The sequence below is a fragment of the Melanostigma gelatinosum genome (genome assembly GCF_949748355.1).
Source record: "Melanostigma gelatinosum genome assembly, chromosome: 12".
NCBI lineage: Eukaryota > Metazoa > Chordata > Actinopteri > Perciformes > Zoarcidae > Melanostigma > Melanostigma gelatinosum.
The window spans coordinates 16,263,505-16,288,213 of NC_136645.1; the positions used below are offsets into that span (position 1 = coordinate 16,263,505).

The window sequence follows — 24,709 nt, forward strand, 5'->3', positions numbered from 1 at the left end:
GTATTTATTGTCATATATTCTGTTGGTGTCATCCCCTTTCCAAGCTGAAGAAACTGAAACCCATGCATGCATGTGTAACCTTCGTTAGATGAGAGCAGAAACAGGTTGAATTGCAGAATATGTAGATAGACAGCTCTCCAGTGCAGCACTCGTGTGTCTTGCTGACCTCCCCACCTTGTCCCTAAAGTGAGGTGTGTGCTGTTGAAGGTGGTCCTGGTGTGTTCTGGCCCAGGCCCAAGTCATGGGTTTGTGCCCACCCAGTGCTGACAGATGGCAAAGAAGGTAACGCCGCAGACCCACGGTGGCCCCCCGGGCTGTGGCGTTCACTCCCAGCGACAGACCATATCCATCATCTGAGCCTCACCGGGGGCCATTATGGTAGCTGCCCTTCAACACTGTGTTGTACACATAGAGCCCCTGTGACTCGTTGATCCAGTCCACCTTGGCAGGGGTGAACACAAACATGCCAGTGTGTGTTGACGTGCGTTCACGGGATTTGATGAATGTTTGCACTTTTCTGATCGTTGACGGCAGAGACAGGCTCGTCTGCAGCAGGCACAAGAATGTAAAATTTGTCTGCTTAGGGCCCCAAGATGCCGTGTCGTCATTTGGTGCTTTATTTCCCGTTTGCTTGTTTTAAAGGCTTCTAAAATTGTTACGGCCAAGTGCTTCATACATTCTGCCATTATTAAGATCGTCAACAAAGAAGCATCTTTGCTTTTGCAGGTTGCGCACTACTGGCAGCATTACAGAGGACTACAAATATTCCCACTGAGTCTGTTTGGATGACAAAAATGAAACCTACGCAGTGTGAATGTTGTCTCTGTTTCATAAAGTGTTGGATTGTGCGTGGAGGAGATACTGACAGCTTCACAGCATGTGTTATAGACCATATTGTTGTCTCTTAGGACATTTGGTGGTACCGTATGATTTGTAGAAACACAAAATAGTCCTGGGCCAACTGTTGAACATAAGATACAATTTGTCCTACGGTGCATTGCTCCCACCTGCACGATTCTGCCATCAGCTGTTTATACATCACATTCATGAACACGAGCTCTCTGCCAACTGCTCACTGAGGTGTTCTGAGCTCTCTTCACTTTTAAAAATAATTTTCTCAAAAGCTGGTAGAAAGTGTCGGGCATAAACTGACACAGGCTTATGCATCCAAAAGCGCCTTTATTTATGATACAAGCAATGGTTGTCAAATGTATCACTTTAGTTCTCACCAAAACAGACGTTATAGTCTTGTTTTATCTTCAGATGAAACCTTTTATTTATCCCGTCAGTTGTAGAAAATGTATTTGGTTGCAAAGAACATTCGTAAACCAGAAGACCTTGACTTGAGTGTAAATCTGCGTTCATCCATCTAATTTTCTGTATCTGGAGATTCACAGCAGCGTGCTAAGTGATTCCATAGCTGAGATAAAGATCATACTGTACACGCATCAAGATGGCTGCTTCTGTTTGCGGGAGCAGCCATCTTCTGATGTCGAACACCAGATCTAGTGCAATAAAGGCAAGTTCGGGGATGGAAGGCGGGGATAATGTACGCTGACGTCATTACCACATAGATTAAATTAAGGTAAAACGCATTCCAGGAGGTACAGAAATGAAATAAAGACATCCGCATGCCAGCAAATGAAGCCTGTTTGTGTGTTAGACAAGTGGACAAGAGAAGAGAGAAATGGAGAAATGGCCTCGGGAAGGAATGTAACTCAATCAAGCAAACAAGTGCTTACATTTGGAATCTAACTTTGTTGAAATGAATAGTTAGTTTCGGAAATACTTTCACTCTTGTCAGGAGTTAGATGTTCAGTTCTCATGTTTGTACAGTAAATATGAAGTTACTGCCAGTGAGCTTATCAGAGCACAAAGACTGGAAACAAACATTGTATTCCTTTAAAGATAAATGAGATCAAATAAAAATGAAAGCATATTTTTGGAAGTCCAAAGCTAAATAAAAACAAGTCAAAATAAAAAATTAAAACGATCTATGAATAATTAAAAGCAGGTCCAGTCTGGTATTACAACACTGCCACAGGGATGGATTCGTGATGAAAAATCTATTTTCCATAAATGCTGCCAATTGAGACTTTCTTTCATCACAATTTTTGATTTCCGCCCTGAAATGTATCACTATGTCTTTTGTCACGTCTTTTCTGAATGAGAGCATTGCTCATTAGCTTATAGCACTGGCCCTTTGTAAATGACACATCCAGACCCGGAGGACAGGAATCTGATTATGACGACGCTCTGTGGGAGCTACAGGCGACCTGGTCTGCTGTTGTAGGGCAAAGCTTCTCTTCCTCTTTCCTCATGTCATGTTTTTGCAAACGTTACACATGGGAATGAGACCCGCTTACATTCATCTCAGCAGTGATGGCATCTCTATTAAGATGACAAATTTGTTGCTGTCACCTTATGAGGGACTGGGGACTGCATGTCAAGACGCAGGTAAAATCAGGAAGATATCGTAGCTTTGGATTGAACCGAACAGTTTCCCCAAAATGGCAAGTGATGTATGTTAGCATTTAGATAGAAAGCTCCATGATTATAGCCATTTTCTGGTAATTGTTATTCCTCCCTCACTCGCTAGCTTATCCTTAGTGTATGATATTCCTCCAGGGCAGTTCTCTGCTCTCAGGCCAGATTACTACCAAGGCGAGCTACAGACGTGCACAGAGCTCCAGATTCGATTTCAGATAAGGACAATATCAGGGCATCCAGAGGGAAAAATGCTTCAATGCAGACAGATCTAATGTATCTGAGAAGTGTGGAAGCAGGGGTAAGGGGGAGGGACAAAGTCGACCATGTAATATACTTCTATGGAGCCGTGTTCATGCATAGGCAAGAGAGAAGAAATTAGAGAGCGAGAGGGCGTAGCGTAGGAGGTAGATAGAGGCAGATAGTATTATGAATTTCATATTAAGATTTTATCATTTAGAGCATGTAGCTAGCAGAAGGCATCCAGCCTTCGCCTGTGTAATCTGCTTGAAGCTGTATCCTACATGGCAGCCGCTCAATGTGCACTCTCTCTGCAGTGTGAGGTGACTACAGGCACTCGTCCATATTGTGTGCACATTATTCATATGTCCCCAGTCATCAATAATGACACCCCTGGTTCATTAGAAATCAAAATATCAACTGTTTGTGGTTAGTTGCACAGAATGTCTGGAGTCTGGGGTTGTATGAGGGGTGTAACTGGGCACCAGGCACACATGGTTCACTCTGAGTCAGTGAGTGACATGGTGATAGTTTGACGCAGGCTCTGACTGGGAAATGGGCTGTGTTTCCGCCCACGCAGCCAGACGTCTTTCCTGGTTATACCTTGGTGCCTGAGCCACATCACGTACTGTGCTAAGTGTTGGATTTTCATTAAGGCCGTGCGGATGACTGTTCCTGGAAAATAAGTTGAACGTGGTCCTGCGGGGGGACTCGAGAAACATCTACAAAGCGGCACAGCAGTGCCTTGAAGCAGCAACATTAAAAGGGGTCCTCACACAGCAGTGTTCTCGGGTCCCCAAGAGGGACCTCATTTAATGAGGGCACAGGCATGTGTACATTTTGAAGCAGCTCTGTATTTGCATCGTCCATATCCACTTGTACAGTACACTCCTGCATTAGCCCCTACCTGTGCCATTGTGTCGCTCTCTCAAAGGCAGCCTTTCATTTTACACCGGATAGCTTTTCTGGGCCGGTGCACCAAACTAGCAATTGCCCTGTCACTCCTCACTCATTCCCAAGCCTTTGTGAGAATTCATTTTTTTTATTGTTTGACACAAAACCTGGACGTTTTACTGTACTCATTCCTCTGACTTTCCTCCTCAGTAATAATGAAATCCAGTGCTCTGTTGAGGACATACACATTAACAAAGGACTGATTCTGGACACATTGAATCCACCAGACTGTCGGCATTTAAAAAAAATGAAATGTCGTAACCAGTCGACTTTTGGCATCTGTGTGGTTCTGTGTGAAACTATGCTTGTATGTTTCCACACTGTGCGCCGTGAGTGTACCAGGTGTGTGAAGCTGCCTCCCAGCGCCTTGTTAGACTGTCTGTGGTGCAGTGACTTAAGCCTTGAGGAAGATGTATGGCAAGACAGAAACATGTGGGTACCAGGGGAGGAGATGGAGAGCCTCCGACCATTCTTTTTTTAATGACACTCTGATACTCTGCCTGAGGTCCAGTCGCAGCAACAGCTGCTTTCGTTTTAAATAAAGCAAAGCCTCTCTCCCAAAAGGGACAGTGTCTCATGACTTGGCAAGTGAAAACAGCTGTCCACCACCGCCAGTTTATCGCTATGGTATACACAAGCAGGAAAAAACACCAAACAGAAAGGAGGAGACACCAATTACTCTGAGTTAATTGCCTTTGACAAATGCCTGCATCTTTTTTTGCATGGATGTCTCAGGCGCTCTGAAGAATCACACTACAGAATGCCCTCAGTGGCCTGCTCCAATGCCTCAGGTAATTACTGACAGTTTTGAAAAATAAAGATGGTGGTTATGGTTAGTTTAGTGACCTCATGTTTTGATGTTCTTTAGAGTGAGGTTGTTGGAGTCACAAAAGTCAGGATTGTTGTTGAGAGAATAGTTTGTTTGTCAAACAATTATGACAATGTGTCAGTGCTTTAAAGGAGGCTTATTACGAACAAACTATTTCTAGATCGTTTTTAAAACTTGTTTATCTCAACTCTGCCTGTTATTTTCCCAAATTATATCTTTTTAGTTATATGTTTTTGTATTTTTCTTCTCCATAAGTAATAGCGGCACAGCATGTTAACGTTCAAACAGGTCACTGGTCTGTGATGTCCAGAAGTGAGGAATTTCAAACAGAAGTCTTTGGTGCAACGCTTCACTATTATGACAAGACTTTATTTTGTATGGGAACAGATTAATGCAGTGCTCAGAAACACTCAGTTGACAATATTTCAGTAACAAGCAGTTGCTCTTTTGCATACATTTTTTTGTTTGTTTATTGACTGATGTTTTTTGGAAGTTCCTGTTTTGAAGCTTTGTTTATCCATTTACGGAGAATTGCAGGATCTGATGTAAATCCTTTTCAGCGAGGTAACAGCAGAGAGTTGTCCCCTATTCCCTACTCACTCAGTCTCAGTGGAAATCTGTTGTGCCACCATAAAAGCCCCACCTCAGAGCTTGTATTTAATTGTTAAAAAGCCCAGGTAGTAAAAATGTCTCAAAAGATTTTAAGATGATCAGCATATGAATACATATAAATCATTCACCGTATGTTACACAGCTGTACTGTGATAGCGATAACGTCATTCCATTGCCTTTCAGCCTTGCTGTAGTCTGTGTGAGTCCATGATGTTGACAGCTTAGCAGACCAGCAGTAGGAAGAGTGTGGGCGAAGGCCAGGCAATACACTGAGCTGAACCCACAGTCTTAAAGGCCCACACGCCTTCATTATTCAGTTGGAATCTATTGAGCATCTGGGACTAAATTATTCATCAACATCGACCTAGTTCCAGGGTGCTAAGTCAGATACTTGGATGTCATCAGGAGTTCTGATAAGCGCTGCTGCTGCAGTGTGATAGCTACCATGGGTAGATTCCTGCCGTGTCTAACCATGAGTCGCTCTATCTGCCGTCCCATCGCCTCCCTCTCCCCCCCCTCTCTCTCTCTCACTGGCACACTAATGATGTGTTGCTGCAAGAGTGAGGCTTAGGACAACAAACTCCTCCCAATTAGTCTGTGCAGACTGCAACTCTGGTCAGGTCTGGACACTAGCGGGGCACTATCGTAACTCAGAGCCAGCATGAGAAATAATGGCACACGGTTCGAACAGCAACATATAGAGAATACTGATTCCACTGCTTTTAGAGGCAGTTGGAGCTTTGGCTTCAAGGGCCAATTACAGACAAGATATATGTAACACCTATAGCATTGGCTTCAAGTGGAGTCCTGAGAGTAACCTTGATATGATTTATCTGGGATTATCATGAGATAATATAAAAACATGAGGACAATATCAAGAACAGTATGAAACATGTAGTTAGTGGTTTTTTTCTGGCATTGCACTGCCCTTCTGGTTAAATACATAAAAACTAAAAAAGCAGGAAAATGGTTATTATTTGCTTTTTATCAGAAAAGCCGAACACAAAGTCGTAAATATTTTCAATAGATATTCTCAGCGTCATAATTGGTGAAGCAATAATATTCCAGCATAGAAATATTCCAGAATAGAAATACACATTATGCGTATGTCTTCTAAATATCCAGAAATCACATTTTCATAAACAATATGATTCTAAAACCTGCTCCGTTGGCATTTAAAGTGGGATAAGAAGAAAAGATCATTTCAAGGACTATGATAGATAACATCCTACATGTTGAAAAAAAATAAGACCTTTGTGCAGTCCACCTCTATCAGTGATTTCTCCCTTGTATGGTCCGAAAATAGTGACAGACCGCGGGGAACGGTTATTCAGTATAGGGCGCTTCCGTCTGAAGGCTTGTGTGCAGTATGAGCAAATGAGCTGTGGAAATGAAGGATCAGACGCAGAGAAAGATAAGAAGTTATGAGGCAGAATCTGCAGGTTTGCTTGCAGTTTAGTAGACAGAAAGGTTTTTTTATGTGTTGCGATAGTGTGGAGCAACGCCATCTAATATTAGAGTTTTCAATCAACCCAGAATCGACTGGCAAATAGCGCAGCATTTTTGGCATTCTGAAAAAGTATTGGGATTGACAACAAGTATTGATAAGCAACAGCATACAGACATTGAGTTAAAAAAAAAACATCAATTGTATTATTGTTACAGATCAGCTATATAAGAAGAGAGAGGGAGATTTGGAAAACAAGAGCTTATATTGGACAAAAACAGGGCTTACGAGGGGGGGGGAAATAGAAAAGGAGAGAGGAAAAAGAAAATAGCAAGCATTCTCAGTGGAATACATTACAGCAGAGGCATGGTTCGGATAAACCCTTCAGATGCCTTCAGTGTCCTCCTGACTTTCAGCTCGTCTCCGAAGAGACATTTTTTGTGCCAGAGAGCATTCATCAAATTAGACCAGAGAGAAAACAATGTGAAAACCCACGGCTCTCCGTAGAGACATGCCGACAGGTTATCACAGAGAAGGTGTCTCTTGCTCTCGAGCACCGGGCTGCACACAGCCTCCTCTCTGAAGAGCAGTCCTCTCCCTCCTCTCTCTCCCTGCCAAGAGGGGAAAACATGCGTTCAGGGCAGAAGTGTACAAATGTAGAGCATTACAGCAAAGCCACCTACTCCATACAGTAGATATTAGAAAGCGGTGAACAGATCAGTTCTGTAGAAAACCTGATGTCTACCAGGATGACACTGCTGACTAGGCTTTCGTGAGCTTGCATGTAGACCACACGGCTTGGCCGGGCCATCTCATTAAAGAGGACTATTTATCAATCGTCAGAGATCGAAAACCGCCGTGACAGTGCTAAAGAAAGCACCAGGGCGCCTTTGGCTGAGTCAGGTTGGAATTTCCTGGTCCACATCCCCTTTGATGGTTCAATCAGTGCACGAGCCAAGGTCAGTCAATAACTTTACTCCGCTATAAAGTCGAACAAGATTTATTCTTCTCTTGTCTTTGTACAGAAAATTCCCCCGACACATGAAGAATTTGAAAGGACACTGTACCTGGAAACTATGAACGTGTTCATACATTTTGTATGAACACTAAAAGCAGGTTTCTCTCTCCAGTATCTCTTTTTCTGCCATTATTGTGTGTTTCATACTCCCAACTGTCTCCCCAGGTTTCCTCAGTACTTCTCATAGGAGTGTGCTCTCTGCTGCTCTGAGCAGGCAGATAAATGAGCTGTGCTTTAGGTTCACCATGGCTTCAGCACTTTACCGCTAGATTAATGAGGCTTTGCAAGCCCAGGGCCTTTGCTTTTAGCATTTTGGAAGTACCTTCATAAAATGAACTACAGGTACATCTTGTTTATTCGCTTATCTATTGAAGCATCTTTCCTGTGGGCATGATGCTCTACGCATCAGTAAACCTGACTCTGCTGAGCTAATGAACTCTCCCAAACACATACAGTATTTCTGGAAAACGTAAAAAAAAGTGCCATTTAGATCAGGAAACCTCTTTTATTTTTAACTCAAAATCACCACATGCAGAGCCTGTGTTATTTCTCCTTTTAAACAAAAAAAGATATCCAAAGATGCCAGTGTCCTTTCCAGACATCCCACCCAAGGTACCAGTCAGTTTTCATCACAGTGGTTAATTGCATGGTAAGCCCCTCACATAGCCCACATTGAATTGCCACAGCTGAAAAAGAAGTCAAGCATTGGAGGAGGACACCATGAATTGGTAATGTTATTGGATTTCAACCAGGTCATGACCACATCAAAATGTTGACCTACACACTAATCTTGGCTGGCAGACTGACGCCCAGTAACATGCAAATTCATTTTAGCCTTGATTCATAGGCTTACATCCACTATACACACGCAATATTCATTAAAAGGTAAAGCATGGGGTTGATATTTTGATAAGATCTAAGAAGGATTGGACAATTGAGCTACACTTACACAGAACTGTGCACCGCCTTTGTCCTTGGAGGGTGAAATGACATTTCTTTTATGGCGGTGCTATGACAGTTATACATCACGGTTCCCTGTCGCTTGTTTGGAAATCTCAATCAAGGTGCAGTGACACTTTTCACATTTCAGTTCCTTACAGTTATTTCAGAATGTCTGTGTAATGCAGAGTTTTAAAGGGCAGAACGATTTTCTATAGAATTTAAGCTTTGAATTGCAGATTCATCTCATAAAAGACTGGATACAATGTCTGGACCTTTGAATCATAAAATCAAAGATTCTCCGGTAAAGAGATAAACAAATATCCATTTTCATTATTGCATTTTGCTGTGGTGATGAAGTTGAAGGCATCAGGCTGTAGCTGTCTGACCTGAATGAGGAAAGAAACATGTAAATATGAACGGGCATATACCTCCACTCCTTTCGATAGGGAATTAACCTACATCTACTACACCCACATCACATTGCTTCCTCCTCTCTGCTCGCAAATAAATCTGAAGGACAGAGTTGAAAAGAGAGAGAGAGAGAGAATGAGCTTGGTAAGGTGGGAAGAAGAGAGCGGGAGTATTGATTATTTGATTCCCGTACCTCTGCCAGTGAGTGCAGAGTGTCAAGATCTCCCGCCAGGAAAAACAAATCACAAGGCTGAAGTGATGGATGTGGCACTCCAGGATCCGGCAGTTTTGCCATCTGGATGGCCGACACTGTATATCAGCCTCATGCACAGCAAATTAAATATACATTTGGATGGCTTCCCCGGGCCTCACCCAGCACAGATGCACCAAAAACAGCCCTCCGACCACAACTCCCTTAATGGCTTTGATCTATCATTTTCAGGTATATTATGTAAAGATGATGTTGGTCCGTGTCCAGAATGTCCAAATGATGTTACGGTCACAATAAAATTGCATTATATGAAGCCAAATGGATGTTAAGCAAATTGAATCACCTTTAATTTCCTTAAGATGAATCAATACTAATTCAACTTGCAGATATGGTTTGCTGGACAGTCAAACATCAGTGAAATAATGGCAGGAATTGAATAAAACCCCAGGTCCATCTTCAATTTTGCAGCATAATGCATTTCTCACCCCTTCTCTTTTTTTATTTTGTGGCTGTCATACACATCCATACCAGAGAGTATGACAATGTAAGTGCAGTAAATATTGTCAGTCTTGCATTCGAGGTTTTAAAAGTATTAGTACAGAGAGGGTAAGCAGAGGTGCAAGGCTAAATGTACAGCAGCAGGTTATTCTGCTTAGCAGCGCTCCATAACCCAAAATCTAACCCGGCCCTGAAGAGGCTGCCATGCTTAAATGAAATGACCTTTAACGCAGAGCTGATCAAACGGCCTGAAGCAAGACTATAAAAGAACATTGCAGTATAATGTTTTACAGTATACTTTTTTTCTGGTCTTTTGTTTGCCCTTTCCCATTTTTCAAGAGGGTCAAATGCGTTGTGTTGGTTGGGTGATGACGTGCATTGAAAGTAGTCTGAAATGGATTTTGGTGTGAATAATTAAACACCTCCGTCGAGTATATGCAATGATTTTGGTTTATTTTCTATTCTCATTTTGAAAAAGAGAGACTGAATCACATCGAAAGAAGTTATATTGATTAAACCTCTGCTGCTCTGCCCTTTGTTTTCCAATCTCTTGCTTTAAGCCTTCATGGCTGCTTGTCTTCTAAATGTCAGAGGTGTTCTGTGATGGCTCTTAACAGTCCGTTGAAGGGCCATGCAAAGCCACACACTGCGGCACAAACTGAGCATGCAAGTTGACAATTGCGCTGTGAACTTTAGCCTCCACTGTTCCTCAATAACCAGATCTCATTTCTGTAAGGATAGTGTTGCCTGGAAAGCAGTGCAGCAGCTGCTACAGCGCAAGGCAGCGTGTGACCGTGTTGACCGATAAATCCAGCAGCCAAACAGTGTCGCTGTCTGGATTCACATCTCATCTGCCCCGCTGTCCTCAAGCTAACCCTCTGGAAACACCATTACTGGTAGCTCTGAATGGGAGCCATCTTACCCCGTTGATGCAGCTAAGTATTTCATGCCCTCACCGCTCGACTGTGTGCTTCTCTCTTTTCAGACAACCGACGACTTGCTGGTGGCATCAGCCGAGTGTCCGAGCGATGATGAAGACATTGATCCCTGTGAGCCGAGCTCAGGTGGGTTAGGTTAGTCATCTCTTTTTATTCTACTTCTCTCTGGGTGTGTCACCGTATCTCTGTGTGTCATAGTCCACCCCCACCAAGACACTCTAGGCTAACGCACACTGTTTAAATGAGCAGAGTGGAGCTTCAGTCAGGGCTTTAACACTTCTCAGAGGCAGAGTTGCTCTTCTTCTGGCTACCACCAACCGCATAATACAGCAAGCCAGAGGCTATCCATTAGGGCTGTCTGGGAAGCTTCCATCCTGCCACAGAGTATGATTTTACTGGTTCTTATATTTCAATGTTCAGGAACAGAAAATATAAATGCAGGAAAACTTTTTTTATTCTTTTCTAAATCTTATAAGCCTTCGGCTGCAATTGACTATCTAAACATAGAAGGTCCGCTGGGCTAACATTTTAACCACAATTGCTTAAAGCAATAGTTTAAAATTTTATAAATACATTTTATTTTACTTTCTTGCTGAGATTTTGATCAAATCGACATCGCTCTCATATTTGTGCACTACATATGATGCTACAGGCAGCAGCCGGTTAGCTTAGCTTGACATAAATATTGTAAACGGGCCGTCTTTCCTGGCTCTGTACAAAGGTAACAAAGTGAGCTAACTGATTCCAGTCTTTATGCTAAACTAAGATAACTGGCTGCTGCTTGTAGAATCACTTACGGCACAGATATGATGTCAAACCTCTTAACAGTAACTTACAGCAACAACAAAAAAAAGTCCAAAATTTCCTTTTTTTTTCTAAATGTTCAACATAAAATGCTAATTTTCAGTTCATACACTGATGAGTTCCGAGATAATAGCTTCCTCTTCTTTGGCTTTGAGATAGAACGCACCCAACACCAGTACTTTTAATCAGAACAGCTCTGTCACTGAGAATTGGACGCATAACTGGTAGTTCACACCTGGGTACGGTGTTTTGTATGTGTCAAAGAAGCTGTTATTGCTGTGTTTTAATTGTGCACATATTGTTTCATCGTCAGCACATAGCATTTTCTAATGAGCAGAGAGGGAAACCCAGAGAGGAGTGGGTGAAGTGTGTAGTATATTTCTGTCCATAGTTGTTATTGTGTGTTCAAGACCCCTGATATGTTTAAACAAAAGGAAGCACTCCCTGTTCCCCTGGTTCTTATTAGCTTTACTCTTAGACAAATTAGGATTGTATATCTGTCTGTTCCCTGCAATGCAGCCAAACTTTTAATCTCTTACCTTGCCACACACGGAAGGCAATTAAGTCTAACCCTTGCTCCCGCCTTTGAGTAGAAGGATTCTCAAATGCATTTTGAAGTGATGAGACGCACAGAGAACAATTAAGTCCAGACCCAAGGCCCCCCACTCCATCTAGATGTGCTATCGATCACTATGCGGTCATAAAACCTCCACTAAATGAATGTCCACCCCACAGCAACGACTATCAGCTTTCTAGTCTGTCTCTCTTCCTGTTCCTTTGGCCTTCCACTCGCAAGATTAGCTTTTGCTAACTCTCATACTGCACATTAGAGTGATACTCCCATTGGGCAGCATCACAATAGGTACTTCCAATGTACATCTGCTAACTCTGTCAAATACCATTCACAGGGGATTGGTGTGCGCACTGATTCACACTAGCAGCTTGCATTATGATATTTTTTGACAAGGGCATCTGCCAAAACATCAGTCGCGAACTGCGTGATGCTCAGGGACGCACACTCCCCGAGCAAAGTATCCCTCTCCTTCTGTGATTACTGAAGGGGATTTGACACCAGAGCTGTGGGGTCCCAGGGTGGCAGCTGTCTAACACCGTATCCTGATTAATATCTACATTCAGAACGATTCACACGCTCTGCCAAGCACTCACCAACTCTCAGACGGGTTTGCTGTGCATGAAGAACTGGATCCACTGTCGTTGATAAAGGGACCACTTTCTCATATTACTGTTCAACCAACTCCTTTTAATGACACAAATAATATATCATTTTTCAGCCAGCACTTTGACCGTCTGTTCCGTCTGTTCAACTCAAAAGCAGACGGCAGACGTGCACGCGCTGTCTTGATATCTCTGTTTCTCTCAAACTTGTGCTCAGACTTCACAGCACATGTATACCGTATGATAATGTTGGCGCATCAGTGATCCCAAGAGGTGAGCTTTGAAGCAGACTAGTATGTGAGCTATCTGTGGCCCAAGGTCAGCTCTAGATCTTCCCATGTATCATCTGGAGTTGAGTGACATCAACCGGGTAAACTGTATTTCTCTTACCTCCGGACACCATGGAAAGCCTGTGGTACCAGCAGAGCTTATCACCCAGCAGGACTCAGATTAGATCTTACTGCAGCAAATTGAATCGCTCCCCCCCACCCAACCCGGTTCAGGAAACCACTGAGGAATACACAGACCCATGATGCTGCAACACATCTGATCTGTAAAAGGAGATCTGTAATCGTTCCGGGAATGTGCATGTACTAAGCAGCAGGGCTGTGCGAGCTGAATATCACTGTGATGATGATTTCAGGCACACATTATTAGGGCATCTATCTTTGTGATGGCTATTGTGAAAATTGTGAAGGAAAATACAATGTGTCAAATGCTTGAGCTCCCATATGATCTCATCTCAGACAGAATGGTAACAAGAGAACGAACGTGCCTTTAAGGGCAAGTCTGATGTTAAAGAAATACGATATAAATCCTGACATTTAGCATGAAAGAATCCTTTTCCACAAAAAAAGTGTTTTAAAGTGATTTAAAGGCCACAGTGAAGTGACGGCCAATCATCGGGGAGAATTGCGCAGTTGTGTGAAAATAGCCTGATTAGAAATCTGTCGAGATGGTGGTTGGTGCTGATTCAAGTACCAACCTCGGTTTTCGTGGGGAAAGTTAATGGAACAGGTTGCTGCCGAGCTGCATGGGGTCAGCTGGAACGGATGTCTCTTACCTGCCTGATTCATTTCATTGGCGTCATGCAGGCCGTTGATGGAGGGCAGCAGCTGCACAGTGACCCATATCCAAGGTTACCGTACAACTGCCTTTGTCCCTCATCATTGGGTGTTTCTACGGAGCGTTCTTGCTGCTAGACGCCCTTATTTGTTCAAATCAGTTAAATTCTAGTCACCAAATCTGATCATTTTGAGAACACTATTTTGTTGCAACAGGAAATAACAGTTGGGATTTATACTGTTCATTTACGAAAAAATAATGTATTTATTTATGTCTTTTCATATGCAATATTTTCTATTCACAGTAATATTGCCCAGTTAGTTTAGTTTAGCATAAATACTGGAAACAGCTTGCCTGGTGACAACATCTCTGACAGTACCTATAGACTCTAGAGCTCACTGATTAATGCATCATATCGTGTTTGTTTAATCTGTACAAAAACCGAATTAAAACAGCAATTTTCCATTTTAGCTTCAACTAGCTGTTTCGCACTGTTTCCATTCTTTGCTCTGACCCTCTGCCAGAAAGTCCTTTAAGTGTGTTGAGTAAAAACATAACATTAGATAATGATGTTTTTTTTACTATATGTTTATATACATAGCGAAAGTTCAATATGTGTTATCCTGACCCCTGAAACAGCCAATTCATAGTCGATTGGTGTAATACATTCTGCCGTCTGTAAAGGAAAATATGTAACGTGTTCTCTTGCTCTTGATTTCAGAATACATTATATTTTTCCTCTGAACTCAGAGCACACAGAAGGAGAGTGATATATCCTAACATACCGTCGGATTCATCAGCCGGAAATGTGTCTTTATTTTGTTGCCACCTTTTCCACCATTGAGCCATCGTTAATTATTTAATACGTATGAAAGAAATTAGCTTCTTGTCAAATGTAAGCACACACCAGCAGTCTCAGTGAGAGTTTTAGTATTCTTAACCTTCTACATTTCACAAATAATCTCTTCGTGCTTTTATTCTTAGCTCCAGGAGCCCTCCACTGTAGATTGCCCAGAGGCAGGTTAAGGTGAATCATCTCCAGTTTCCTCTTCACTCTATGCTCTCTCATCTTTTTCTATCCTCATGCCTCCTGCAGTGACATGAGTTTAGCAGCTGCTAATGTGTCTGACATTTGTTTTAATAGATTTCATTCATGGCTGGGGAAACAATACATAGAGTAAACCAATAAATCTAACTGCAAATGAATACTCTCTTTAACCCGATGGCTATGACTGGAGTGCAACAAGCCAGAGGCAGACAAATTACAGTGAATTATTGTTTTAAAAGTAGCTGTGAGATTAACGAAACATTAAGAGCACTGTTCTGGTTTAAGAGGTCACTGCCCACATTTAATAGGTTATTCAATCATACCCAGCTGGAGCTCTGTGTGTGTTCAGTCCCTCCTTTGCTGAACACAGTGGCATGCACCTTGCATGCCAACAGAATGCCTCTAGCAGTGTTGGTTTAATAAATTAAAAAGCCTTCTGAAGACTAGGATGCCCATTGAATGTGACCAGAGCTCATACCCATCAAACAGCAGCGATGACCTCCAAGCGTCACGCATGCTTTTTTTTTTTGCAAAATTCATTGCTGTTATTACTGCATACCGTGCCAATTTATGCAGACCATCTTATGGAATTCTGCCATTTTTGTTTTTCTGCTCTCTTTCAGTGAGGATTATGCCGTCCACGTCTTCTTTCTACATTCTATTTTAAATGAAGTGTGTTCTGAAGAGAAAACAGGATTTCACACTCGCTGTCAGTCTTTCTCTTCCAGTCTGATCCCACCATATTTACATTTTCAATTATTTTTATGTTTCTGCCACACATCTTTTGGGTGCGCTGACATTGATGCTAACACAATGTGTCGGTTTATAAGTCTAAGTAGGGCATGAAAGACTTTGCTTTCCCAAGAAAAGAAAAGAAGCCCAGCCAAAGGTCAGTTATGTTAATGGTATAAGTAAGCTGGGCCTTTGAAATATTACTCAACAATTCACAGTTGACCAATCGGTAAAATGCTTTCTAAAGATGCACGTTAATGCTGGATTTTTTTTTTTTTACTTCTCTGTCTAGCCACAGTATGAAAGACCTCTGATCTGGGCACTTACTGTATTTTTCCAAGCCAGAAAAATAGAATACTTATCATATAATGATGGTTGTTATGTTGCGAAATAGTCTCTAAAAAATTATTTTTATTTTACGAAACTAAAAGAGTGCCATCACACTTCATATACACAGTTCACAGTACAGTTTAAATAACACAGTGTGAGTCTGTAGCTTAGATTTGATTGCAGAAGGAAGGAAAAGCTTCTGTGTAGCTATATACTGGATATATCACAAACATAGACCCAAAGAACATGTAACTTGACTCTGTAAGAATCGAATCAAGAGACGAGCTCCAGACTTGTGACTTTCAAGCTGAATAAGCTTCTTTCATCTCACCTCTTTAAGTGAAGCCCCTATGGGCAAAAGCTTAAATTGTGCCATACCTTTCACGAGGCTAATTCAGACACCTTTTAATAATTCTCACTTGCCCGCTCAGCTCTCTGTTCATCATCCCGCCATGAGCATGAGCGGAGTCACTTCAGGCTCACACATGCATGCTGTCATCAGGCATGCTGCCAGCATGTCACAAGTACAGGATGGCTCGCATCACTTCTCGGGGACATTCAGATAATTACGGCGGCAAGAGGGATTTAATAAGTGTTTTTGCTCTGCTGCAGTTGATACAGTGACCTGTCTACAGACTGATCCCAAACTATATGACGTCTCTGACAGCTTGTGATTATAGCTGGATATGTGAAGTAAGAAGATGGTATAATCTGGCTGAATAACAGCAACGTGTCACTGAGCATGCCAACTAAGCTCGGAGTCGCTCTGAAGGCATCCCACAGCTACACCTTCTTAAGATGCACCGCACCGAGTTCACACAAGATCCCCTTTCATCACCTGCTTACTAAAAATAACTTCTTTCTTTGATTGTTTGCCTGATATTTACCGTAACTCAACGTGCATCGTCCATATGTACTCTACAAAACCCTTTTGACACATTACCACCACCAGTTAATGAAAGGCCAAGCCTCGTCTGTCCAGTCAATATGTCCGAAGCAGTCCTGGTTGGTTGCTCCATTACCGCTGAACGAGCCTCGCGCACACCTGAAGTAACCTCCCTCCCCCCCCTTCCTTCATCCATTTGTAACAGGGTGAGCAGTTGACGGGGGCGTCAACTGCTCACCCTGTTACAAATTACCAAACAAATGAGGAAAAATAGTCTTTGAAGAGGACCATTTATCCAAATTCCGCCTGACAGTCTGGAATCTCTGATCCCATTCCTCTCCTTGAGAGCACATGGCAAAAAGAAGTCATGCAAAAAAGGAGGGAAATCACATCAGGCATTTTAACGACGAGTTCTATTGCACCTGTGGTAATATCTCCAAGAAGCACACTTGTGTTTCCATACTGAAGAATCCAGGTAAAATTAAGAGAAAATATGCTTTCAACCCTGCAGGAACCAGAACATTGAAGCCAAACCAATCTGTGCCCATGTCATTGCTTCTCTGTACGGCGATAGGAATTCCTGGTCAGGCTATTCCAGCTATTTTTTCACTAACATGTATTGGTGAGGGTCATATATAGGATCATCTGTGCTTCTTTATTTACCGCTGCCGTATCTCAGCAAAGATTGGTGAAAGCAAATGATTTGTGACGAAATTACTGAAACATTAACTGTTGTCCTTGTGAATAAAGCAGCAAGGACTTTATGATGGTCTCGATGTGATACTGTAATTTCAGTCTCGCTCTGGGACGGAGAGGAGAAAGTTATTCTGGCGGCTTTAACATAACTGCAATCCTTCAAAAGTTAACCCCCCTGAGCTTACCTATATCGCTTCACAACTGCATCCCCGCTATGCTGCCATGAAGCTAGACGGCACTTTAAGGTCATTTTCCCCATGTCTAATTTTACCCTTGGGTAAGCTCAAGTAGAGGGTATAAGAGCGGTCATCATTTTAAACACTTGTTTCAGGTGCTATTTCTTTCTCAGTTTATGTGCCTTCATTCTGAGGTGACGGAGTGCTGATGAATAGACAGGCAGATGCGTTTTGACTGAGCTCTTATGAGGCTTTCTCGAAGGCCTCGTGCCTGCCACATTACTTTGCCTGAACCCATCTTGAGGGAAAGCGGGGCAGGGTGCACAGCCAGACTCATGGGTAACAAATGGGCCGCATCGTCAGGTGTATCAGTTAATTTAAAGGAATTGGAAAGATCCCTGCGTGCCATCAGGTGGCTGTTTGACAGACACTGCTGAGACTAAATGCGAGCTAATGAGCTGTAATGAATGCTAATCTTTTTCCAACAAAAAAACATGGCTGTTTCAGCGATGTGCTAAATGCAGTGTTAGTGCTTGAGTTAGTGGTCACTACTCTGCTACTTACTTCACGTTTTTTACATTTCCACTAATGAACGGAAAACTGTGGTCAGTTGATTGAGGGTGTTCTAATGATAAAGTCTTCGTGCGAACACAGCCTGTGGGGAGCCAATCAACAGATCCAGGCAAGAGGGAATAACAAAGCCCAGAGCTGGAGGTGTTGGTTCACAGAATGAACAACAGTGCACCATGGTTCTGTTATCACATGACTCACTCCTGAAATAGCAGGCTGAGGCCGCCTGCCTCCTGAACTCTTCTAGCTCTGTCTCCTTGCTGGTAGAGCCAGCCGTGGTCTCATATACAACCCTCAAGTGCCACATCGAGAGCGCTCCCCTCCATCAACCTGCTATGATATCTACACTTTCAACTTTTTGACCCCGAACAAAGGGTAGGTAGTAAATATGAAAGTAACTCACCAATAAGGCCCACACAATGGCTTGCTGGTGAAGAGCCGTGTCAACCAGTGGCTTTTGCCCACAAGGGGAGAACATTCTTCACACCTGTCTGCAAGGATAAGTGGGCTTGTCAGAAGCAGAGCTAATCTGTTGCAACGCTCAGTCACACTCGATCCACCAGTGGTAGCCTACTCTCCGCTTGCCCTTGAATGTCTGCTGACATTGGACGCATACTTGAGCCGCTGATCAGTGTAACCATGGTGGAAAACATGTCAATGAACGGCAGCAACATCTTTTCTCCTGGCAGACAGCTTAGAGAACTTTTGCCCTTTACAGTTTACACTTTCCCATGCCCTTTAGGCATCGCATGAACAAGATCTAAGCTAAGATAGATGCCACGTGCCGTGTGTGTGGGTCATTAGCAATATTACACCATCCACAAATGATGTTCATTGTTGCTCAAGAAGAGAAATGAATGCAATTAAAAAAGTACTTTATCCCTAAGGCCATCAATACTTAGTGAGACTCAAGAGAGAGAAACAGTGAAGAGAGCTATCAGAGACATAAGGAGCGCTGTGTTATAACTTGGACAGCTTTCAGAACAAGTGGGCATACTGATGTGCAATCACTTCCCTATTCACTGGTGGAAACGATCCACAAGAGCATGGCATGATGCCATCAGTGTCATCGAACAGTTGAAGTTCTTCATTGTGTAAACACTGGAAAATAACAATGGCAACAATAATTACTGTGAAATAGTCCAAAGAGGTAGGACATGTTATTTTTGCAAATTATTTGCTGGTTAGTTTAAGCTACCAATCAATCATGCATAATTGTAGAATACATACTGTGCAGTTAGACAGGCAATAATGTAACATTGATTTACTCAAAGTAAAAGTTTTAAGAGTCTGCCAACATGATCATATTGCAGAGAAAGCAATTCAAGCCAATGGATCCCAAGAAAAGACAAATTGTTTGCAGAATAGGTATATTTGATCCTTATTAAATGGGATAAAATCACGCAAGAGCATTGACACAGTCCTTTAAATTGTAATTGCAAAAAGATGGTTGTATTTACTGTCATTTGAAAAAAATCCCAAAGATCTTTCTCGCTTATATATATTGTGCTCCTTCGACTTTGAGAAATTGCCACAAAAGTGGTGTGTAGGATGGGATGTGCTGTATCATCTTATTAATTCTGCCTGTCCTTCATGGATCAGGAAGAAACAACCTTTTTGATACAACAAGGCTCTCTGAGCCTCTTTGGTCAGAGAAGTAGCATCACAATTTTGTTTTCCATGGTTTTCCCTTTTGATGTGAGAGATGGATAAAGAGTTGCTCTCTACTATGGATACTGAGTTCTTGCTTCGGAAGAAAGTTATCCGTGACTAGATCAACGGATTTAAATAATGAAGAAAGAGTGTTCTTGTTTTAAGGAGAAATTTCTTTTTTAAGCTGGTTTGATATCGTAGCTGAATAATGCAATTTTATTTTTCGCAAACTATTGTGTTCTTGAAAAAAAGTAGAGAGGAAAGGTCAAATGTATTTGAATAAACATCAAATACTCATTACAGAGAACATGTTGACGCCTGTCCAATTACTTAAAAGACTGATGATCACATCAATATTCACGACTATTCAGATGAATATTGTAGTTACTATTAGCATAATGCCATTAGGTCATTTTGATCATGAGATCATATACCCATCTTTTAACCCGAAGTTGCAATACGTAATGAGTGTTCACTAAATTGCTATTACGCATACTGGAGAATAAAGTGTCCCCAGCTCAATGATGGTCTAACTCTTCAACTGACACATACACATTAATGTGGCTTCATGAACACACTGTGAACACACCGTAAGGGCAAAAATAAAATAAAAGCCAACCATCTTTAATATCTGGACAGCATTTAGCACTGTGGCCTTATAATATCAATACTATTCATAAAACACATATCTAACCTAACGCTGACAAACCTTGTGCCCTTATCATACATGTGCTAAACAAACAAGTACGACATTTACCTGTGGAAGATGCACTTTCACCGTTCTAAATCTACCACTTCCAACAGCATTTCAACTTCAAAATAAAATCTGTAGCGTACCATTCTAAGGTCATTTACAGGGAGTAACAAAGTGGTCAATATTTAGCTTCATCGTGCAAGTATCGGCTTTTCAGTGCATAAGTGTTCCTGCACTCTGTGGCCAAGGGCAAGGAGCCGCAGCAAAGTACAATACTGCAAAGCTTGCTGAATACCTTTAACATATAGCTGTCCAGTCAAAACAGAGGAAGTAATTCAGACCTACATGGCAACATAGCTATTCATGTGTCAGTTTTGTCCAGTGTAAATGCAAATCGAAGCGTAACATCTTCACGTCAACACAACTATGATCTGAACCCAGCTGTAAATCCCTCAAATAATGTTTTTGCCTCAAGCCAGCGGAACCAGAGTGCTTTCATTTCCAAATGTTAGTGTTGACTGTTTGGATTTCACAAATGCAACAAAGAGGGCTTAAGCAGAAATGATGACTGCTACAAAAACACACACAGAGAGACGTGCCAGGAGGACTGAATAATATCAGGGGGTTGATGCGTTTTTTAGAATATGCTCCATTGAATGGCACCATTTCAGAACAGAAGTGGGGACAGCCTTTGCTGTGTCAATTGAAGAATTGTTTCTCTCTGAAAGATATATTTTTTACAAACTGTGTGACGCTGTCATGCTGCTTGGATATATAGTGAATGTTGCAAATGCAATTTTCATTCATGAGTGTGCTGTAAGTGAATATCATCAGAATACTGTGCAGGAATTCAAATGCTGTTCGGCAATTAGATGAAATAGCTTATACTTCAGGCAAAGTCTACAAAAAATGTCCAGCTCCTGCATTTTAATTTATTCAGGGTGCTGCAGTGTGGCATTTCAATCTAATTTCGAGAGTAATTTGGGGATTTTAAGTCTTAAAAGAAAATCCACATGGGGGTATGTGTGTCTCATTTAACTGTGAGGGAGAGTTTTATCTTGCAAACCAATACGATTTTTAAAGGCTTTAAGATTCAGAATCTACTTTTGTATTCATGTAATTAGACAGAATCTGACTGGGACCCTCTCACGTTGGTGTTTGTTGTCGCTTCAAAGTGTAACTGCTCTTCTAGTAGGCTGGAAAGCCAATCTTATCAGCCAACATCCACTTTTAGCTTCAGCAACCTTGAGGCACGGTGTCTGTACTATCATTCAACGTTAAACTGTGATATTGATCGACACATGCAGAGAAGAAATGTATTTGTTTACCACTATAAATCCAGTTGTACGAATAGTGATCAAATGTAAAAGATGGTGAGCTGAGACCTCTTGTGGTAATCATATCTCTGTCTCCCTTGCAGCCAATCCCACCGGTGCTGGACCGAAGGGTTACCCAGGCACGTCGGAGGTCTTCCGGGAGTCCAGCAGCACGACGGGGATGGTGGTTGGCATCGTGGCAGCGGCGGCGCTGTGTATTCTCATCCTGCTTTATGCTATGTACAAATACCGGAACAGAGACGAAGGTTCGTACCACGTAGACGAGAGTCGCAACTACATCAGCAACTCCGCGCAGTCCAACGGCAGCATCGTCAAAGAGAAACCGGTGAACACCGCAAAAACCTCAAGCAAGAGTAAGAAGAACAAGGACAAGGAGTACTACGTGTGATTGTCAAAGCGTTGGTCTTTGCTAGACCAACTTAAACATTTGTGGAAGAGACAAATCAGGACTTCAACATGTGTATAGTATAATAACAAAGATGAACATTATTTAGTCATTTTTCCTACAAGACAATGCTCTGAAAAGTAACCATGAAAAGTGAAAAAAATAACTTTCTTTAGACTCAAGCACTTGAGACAGTTGAAAAGATTCAGTCCAGATGGAGACTGATAGAAAATGGCTCTGGCGACCAGTCAAAAATGAACTGAATACGTATCTAACATGACAACCAAACAACATTAACCCATCTGTGACTTGATTCCTTGCCCAGGATGATGTGATTGAACTCCCTTGTGTCTGGTAAACAGAGGAGCTGATGCACTTTGCAAAGGGAAAATCATTACAAACTTACTGTTTTCATATACATTGCCTGTGTTTGTGTTGATGAGACTTTTTCTAGAGGAAATGACACAATGCATAAATAGATACATGGATAAATACGCCAAACATTTCCTGTGGATTAAAAAAAAAAAAAAAAAAAAGAATTCAGGTGACGTTGAAGTCGGAGAGAGAAAAAAAATACCCTGACGGATGTCCGAGGAATCAGCCAAAGTACTCACTTAAGAGCCGGTGATGGCCGGCAAAGACTAATACCTGGCTGACTGAGCTGCTGCAGTACAAAGATGAGATTGGATGGCAGTTTCTCTTGAAAGACTATGTTTTAAAAGAATATATCAGTTGTGCCAGTAAGAAATCTGGAGACCTTCGTTTTCACATCGTGTGAACTCAAAGGAGAGAGTTTCCTCAGAATCATGGGGATTGCTCTAAAGTGATCATTTGGGGGCCATGCACGCAAAATTATCTTATTACAGTACATATGTTTATATACAGTACAACCACATCTATATGTGCTTTCTGGACTGTGACAAAGTGGTGTTTTATAGCCTGTTGTATAGATGATGCAAACTATAACTGCTCCTCAACCATTTTGGAATAAAATGAAAAAAAGGACAAAAAGAAGACATAAGTGTTATTAAGTGTTGCTAGACATAGAAGATTTTATGAAAACATCCGCATTTTTCTCAGTTGGATAATAATTTGATTCTGGGTTGTTTTTTTTTACATGTGTTCCGATATAGTTTTTATACAAATGCCAACCCGAGATAGATGATTCCGGACCAGTAGCAGCCTAACCTTTCCCCAAAAACTTCACAAGGCGTTGATAGGCGGAGAGGCGTGGCATGACAACTTGTGTGGCGCTCTTGTAAGGATACCGGTAGAATCACTGCCTTCCTCCTCAATCCTGACTTACATGAGTGAGAATGAACACCGGGAACATGAGTGTTGATGATGATGATGATGATGATGATGGATGATGGATGATGACAATGATTAAAATAAATAAACTTGCTGTGTGTGTTTCGAAGTGGTATTATAAGATTGTCTAATGTGTGCTTGGGCTGATGCAAAACCGGAGGAGAATAGCTCAAAATAAGTCTCCATTTCAACTGTTCTGTGTTTGTTCTGCCATTCTGTCAGTCAATTCTGCTTTCCGGAGACCTGTACTTGGAATGAGTATGAGGAAAATGACCATGAACTATAAATAATGATTATAAATTCTATTTGTTTGCTCTTCTTTTTTTGTTCTTGGGTGTTTTGTGTTCAACTGTAACACTTCTTGGACTCCACTAAAAATGAATTATAAAAACTAGTTTTGAAGACTCAAATGAATAAAATACTACCTAAGTGAACTTACACCAGTCTACTGACAAAATGTATCAGAGAAACACGCAGGTGTTAGGATTTTCATTTTGTCAGACATCCTTTACTTCGTGAAGATTATTCCACTGCTTTAGCATTGCACTTCAACAACATTGTCTGACGAACAATGAACAGTTTGAAAGAAAGAACCTTTTCAATTTCACGCTTTATTGTTCCTTGTCAAAACCAGGGGGACTACATTACCCACAATCGAGGATGGAATTTTGATTTCAAAGATGGGGGCTCACAGTTATTAGTACAAGCACAAATCCTCAAAAACAACAAAATGTGTGTTTATTATAGAGCATATGGTTTTGAAATACAAAAGTAGTCACTTCACATAGACATCTTTTTATAGGCAAGTTTGTTTTACTTAAGGTTCTTTATGATAGTATGTTGGCACAATGCTTTAATATGACTTATCTTCTAAAAACAGACCATCACATTGATTTCTAAACTTGTCATAAAATGGTATAGTAAGTCTAAAAAAGTCATAGTAGGCTATACTAATATAGATATATATATATATATATATACATATATATATATATATATATATATATATATATATATATATACATATATATATATATATATATATATATATATAGATATATATATATATATATATATATATATATATATACATATATATATATATATATATATATATATATATAGATATATATATATATACATATATATATATATATCTATATATATATATGTATATATACAGTCTATATATTGCTGTCCACTGAGTTCAAGATTTGCACTTCCTGGATTTTTATCTTGACCTCCACACACAGCATCTG

The 24,709-nt window shown here is 41.3% G+C and overlaps 1 protein-coding gene across 6 annotated transcripts in view; it reads left to right on the forward strand.

Annotated features, from left to right (window-relative positions):
- LOC306785869 (neurexin-1a-like) overlaps positions 1 to 23,608 on the forward strand; it is a gene marked incomplete at its 5' end in the record, with an annotated part of 228,738 nt that extends 205,130 nt beyond the window's left edge. For 5 of the 6 annotated variants that reach the window (XM_079280409.1, XM_079280405.1, XM_079280407.1 and 2 more), the window contains 2 exons: positions 10,635 to 10,722; positions 21,838 to 23,608. In XM_079280409.1, the coding sequence (XP_079136535.1) occupies positions 10,635 to 10,722; positions 21,838 to 22,142 (393 nt within the window). In that variant the 3' untranslated portion in view covers positions 22,143 to 23,608. The remainder of the gene's footprint in view (positions 1 to 10,634; positions 10,723 to 21,837) is intronic. The other variant, XM_079280410.1, reaches the window with a different exon arrangement.
- Between the last annotated feature and the right edge of the window lie 1,101 nt (positions 23,609 to 24,709).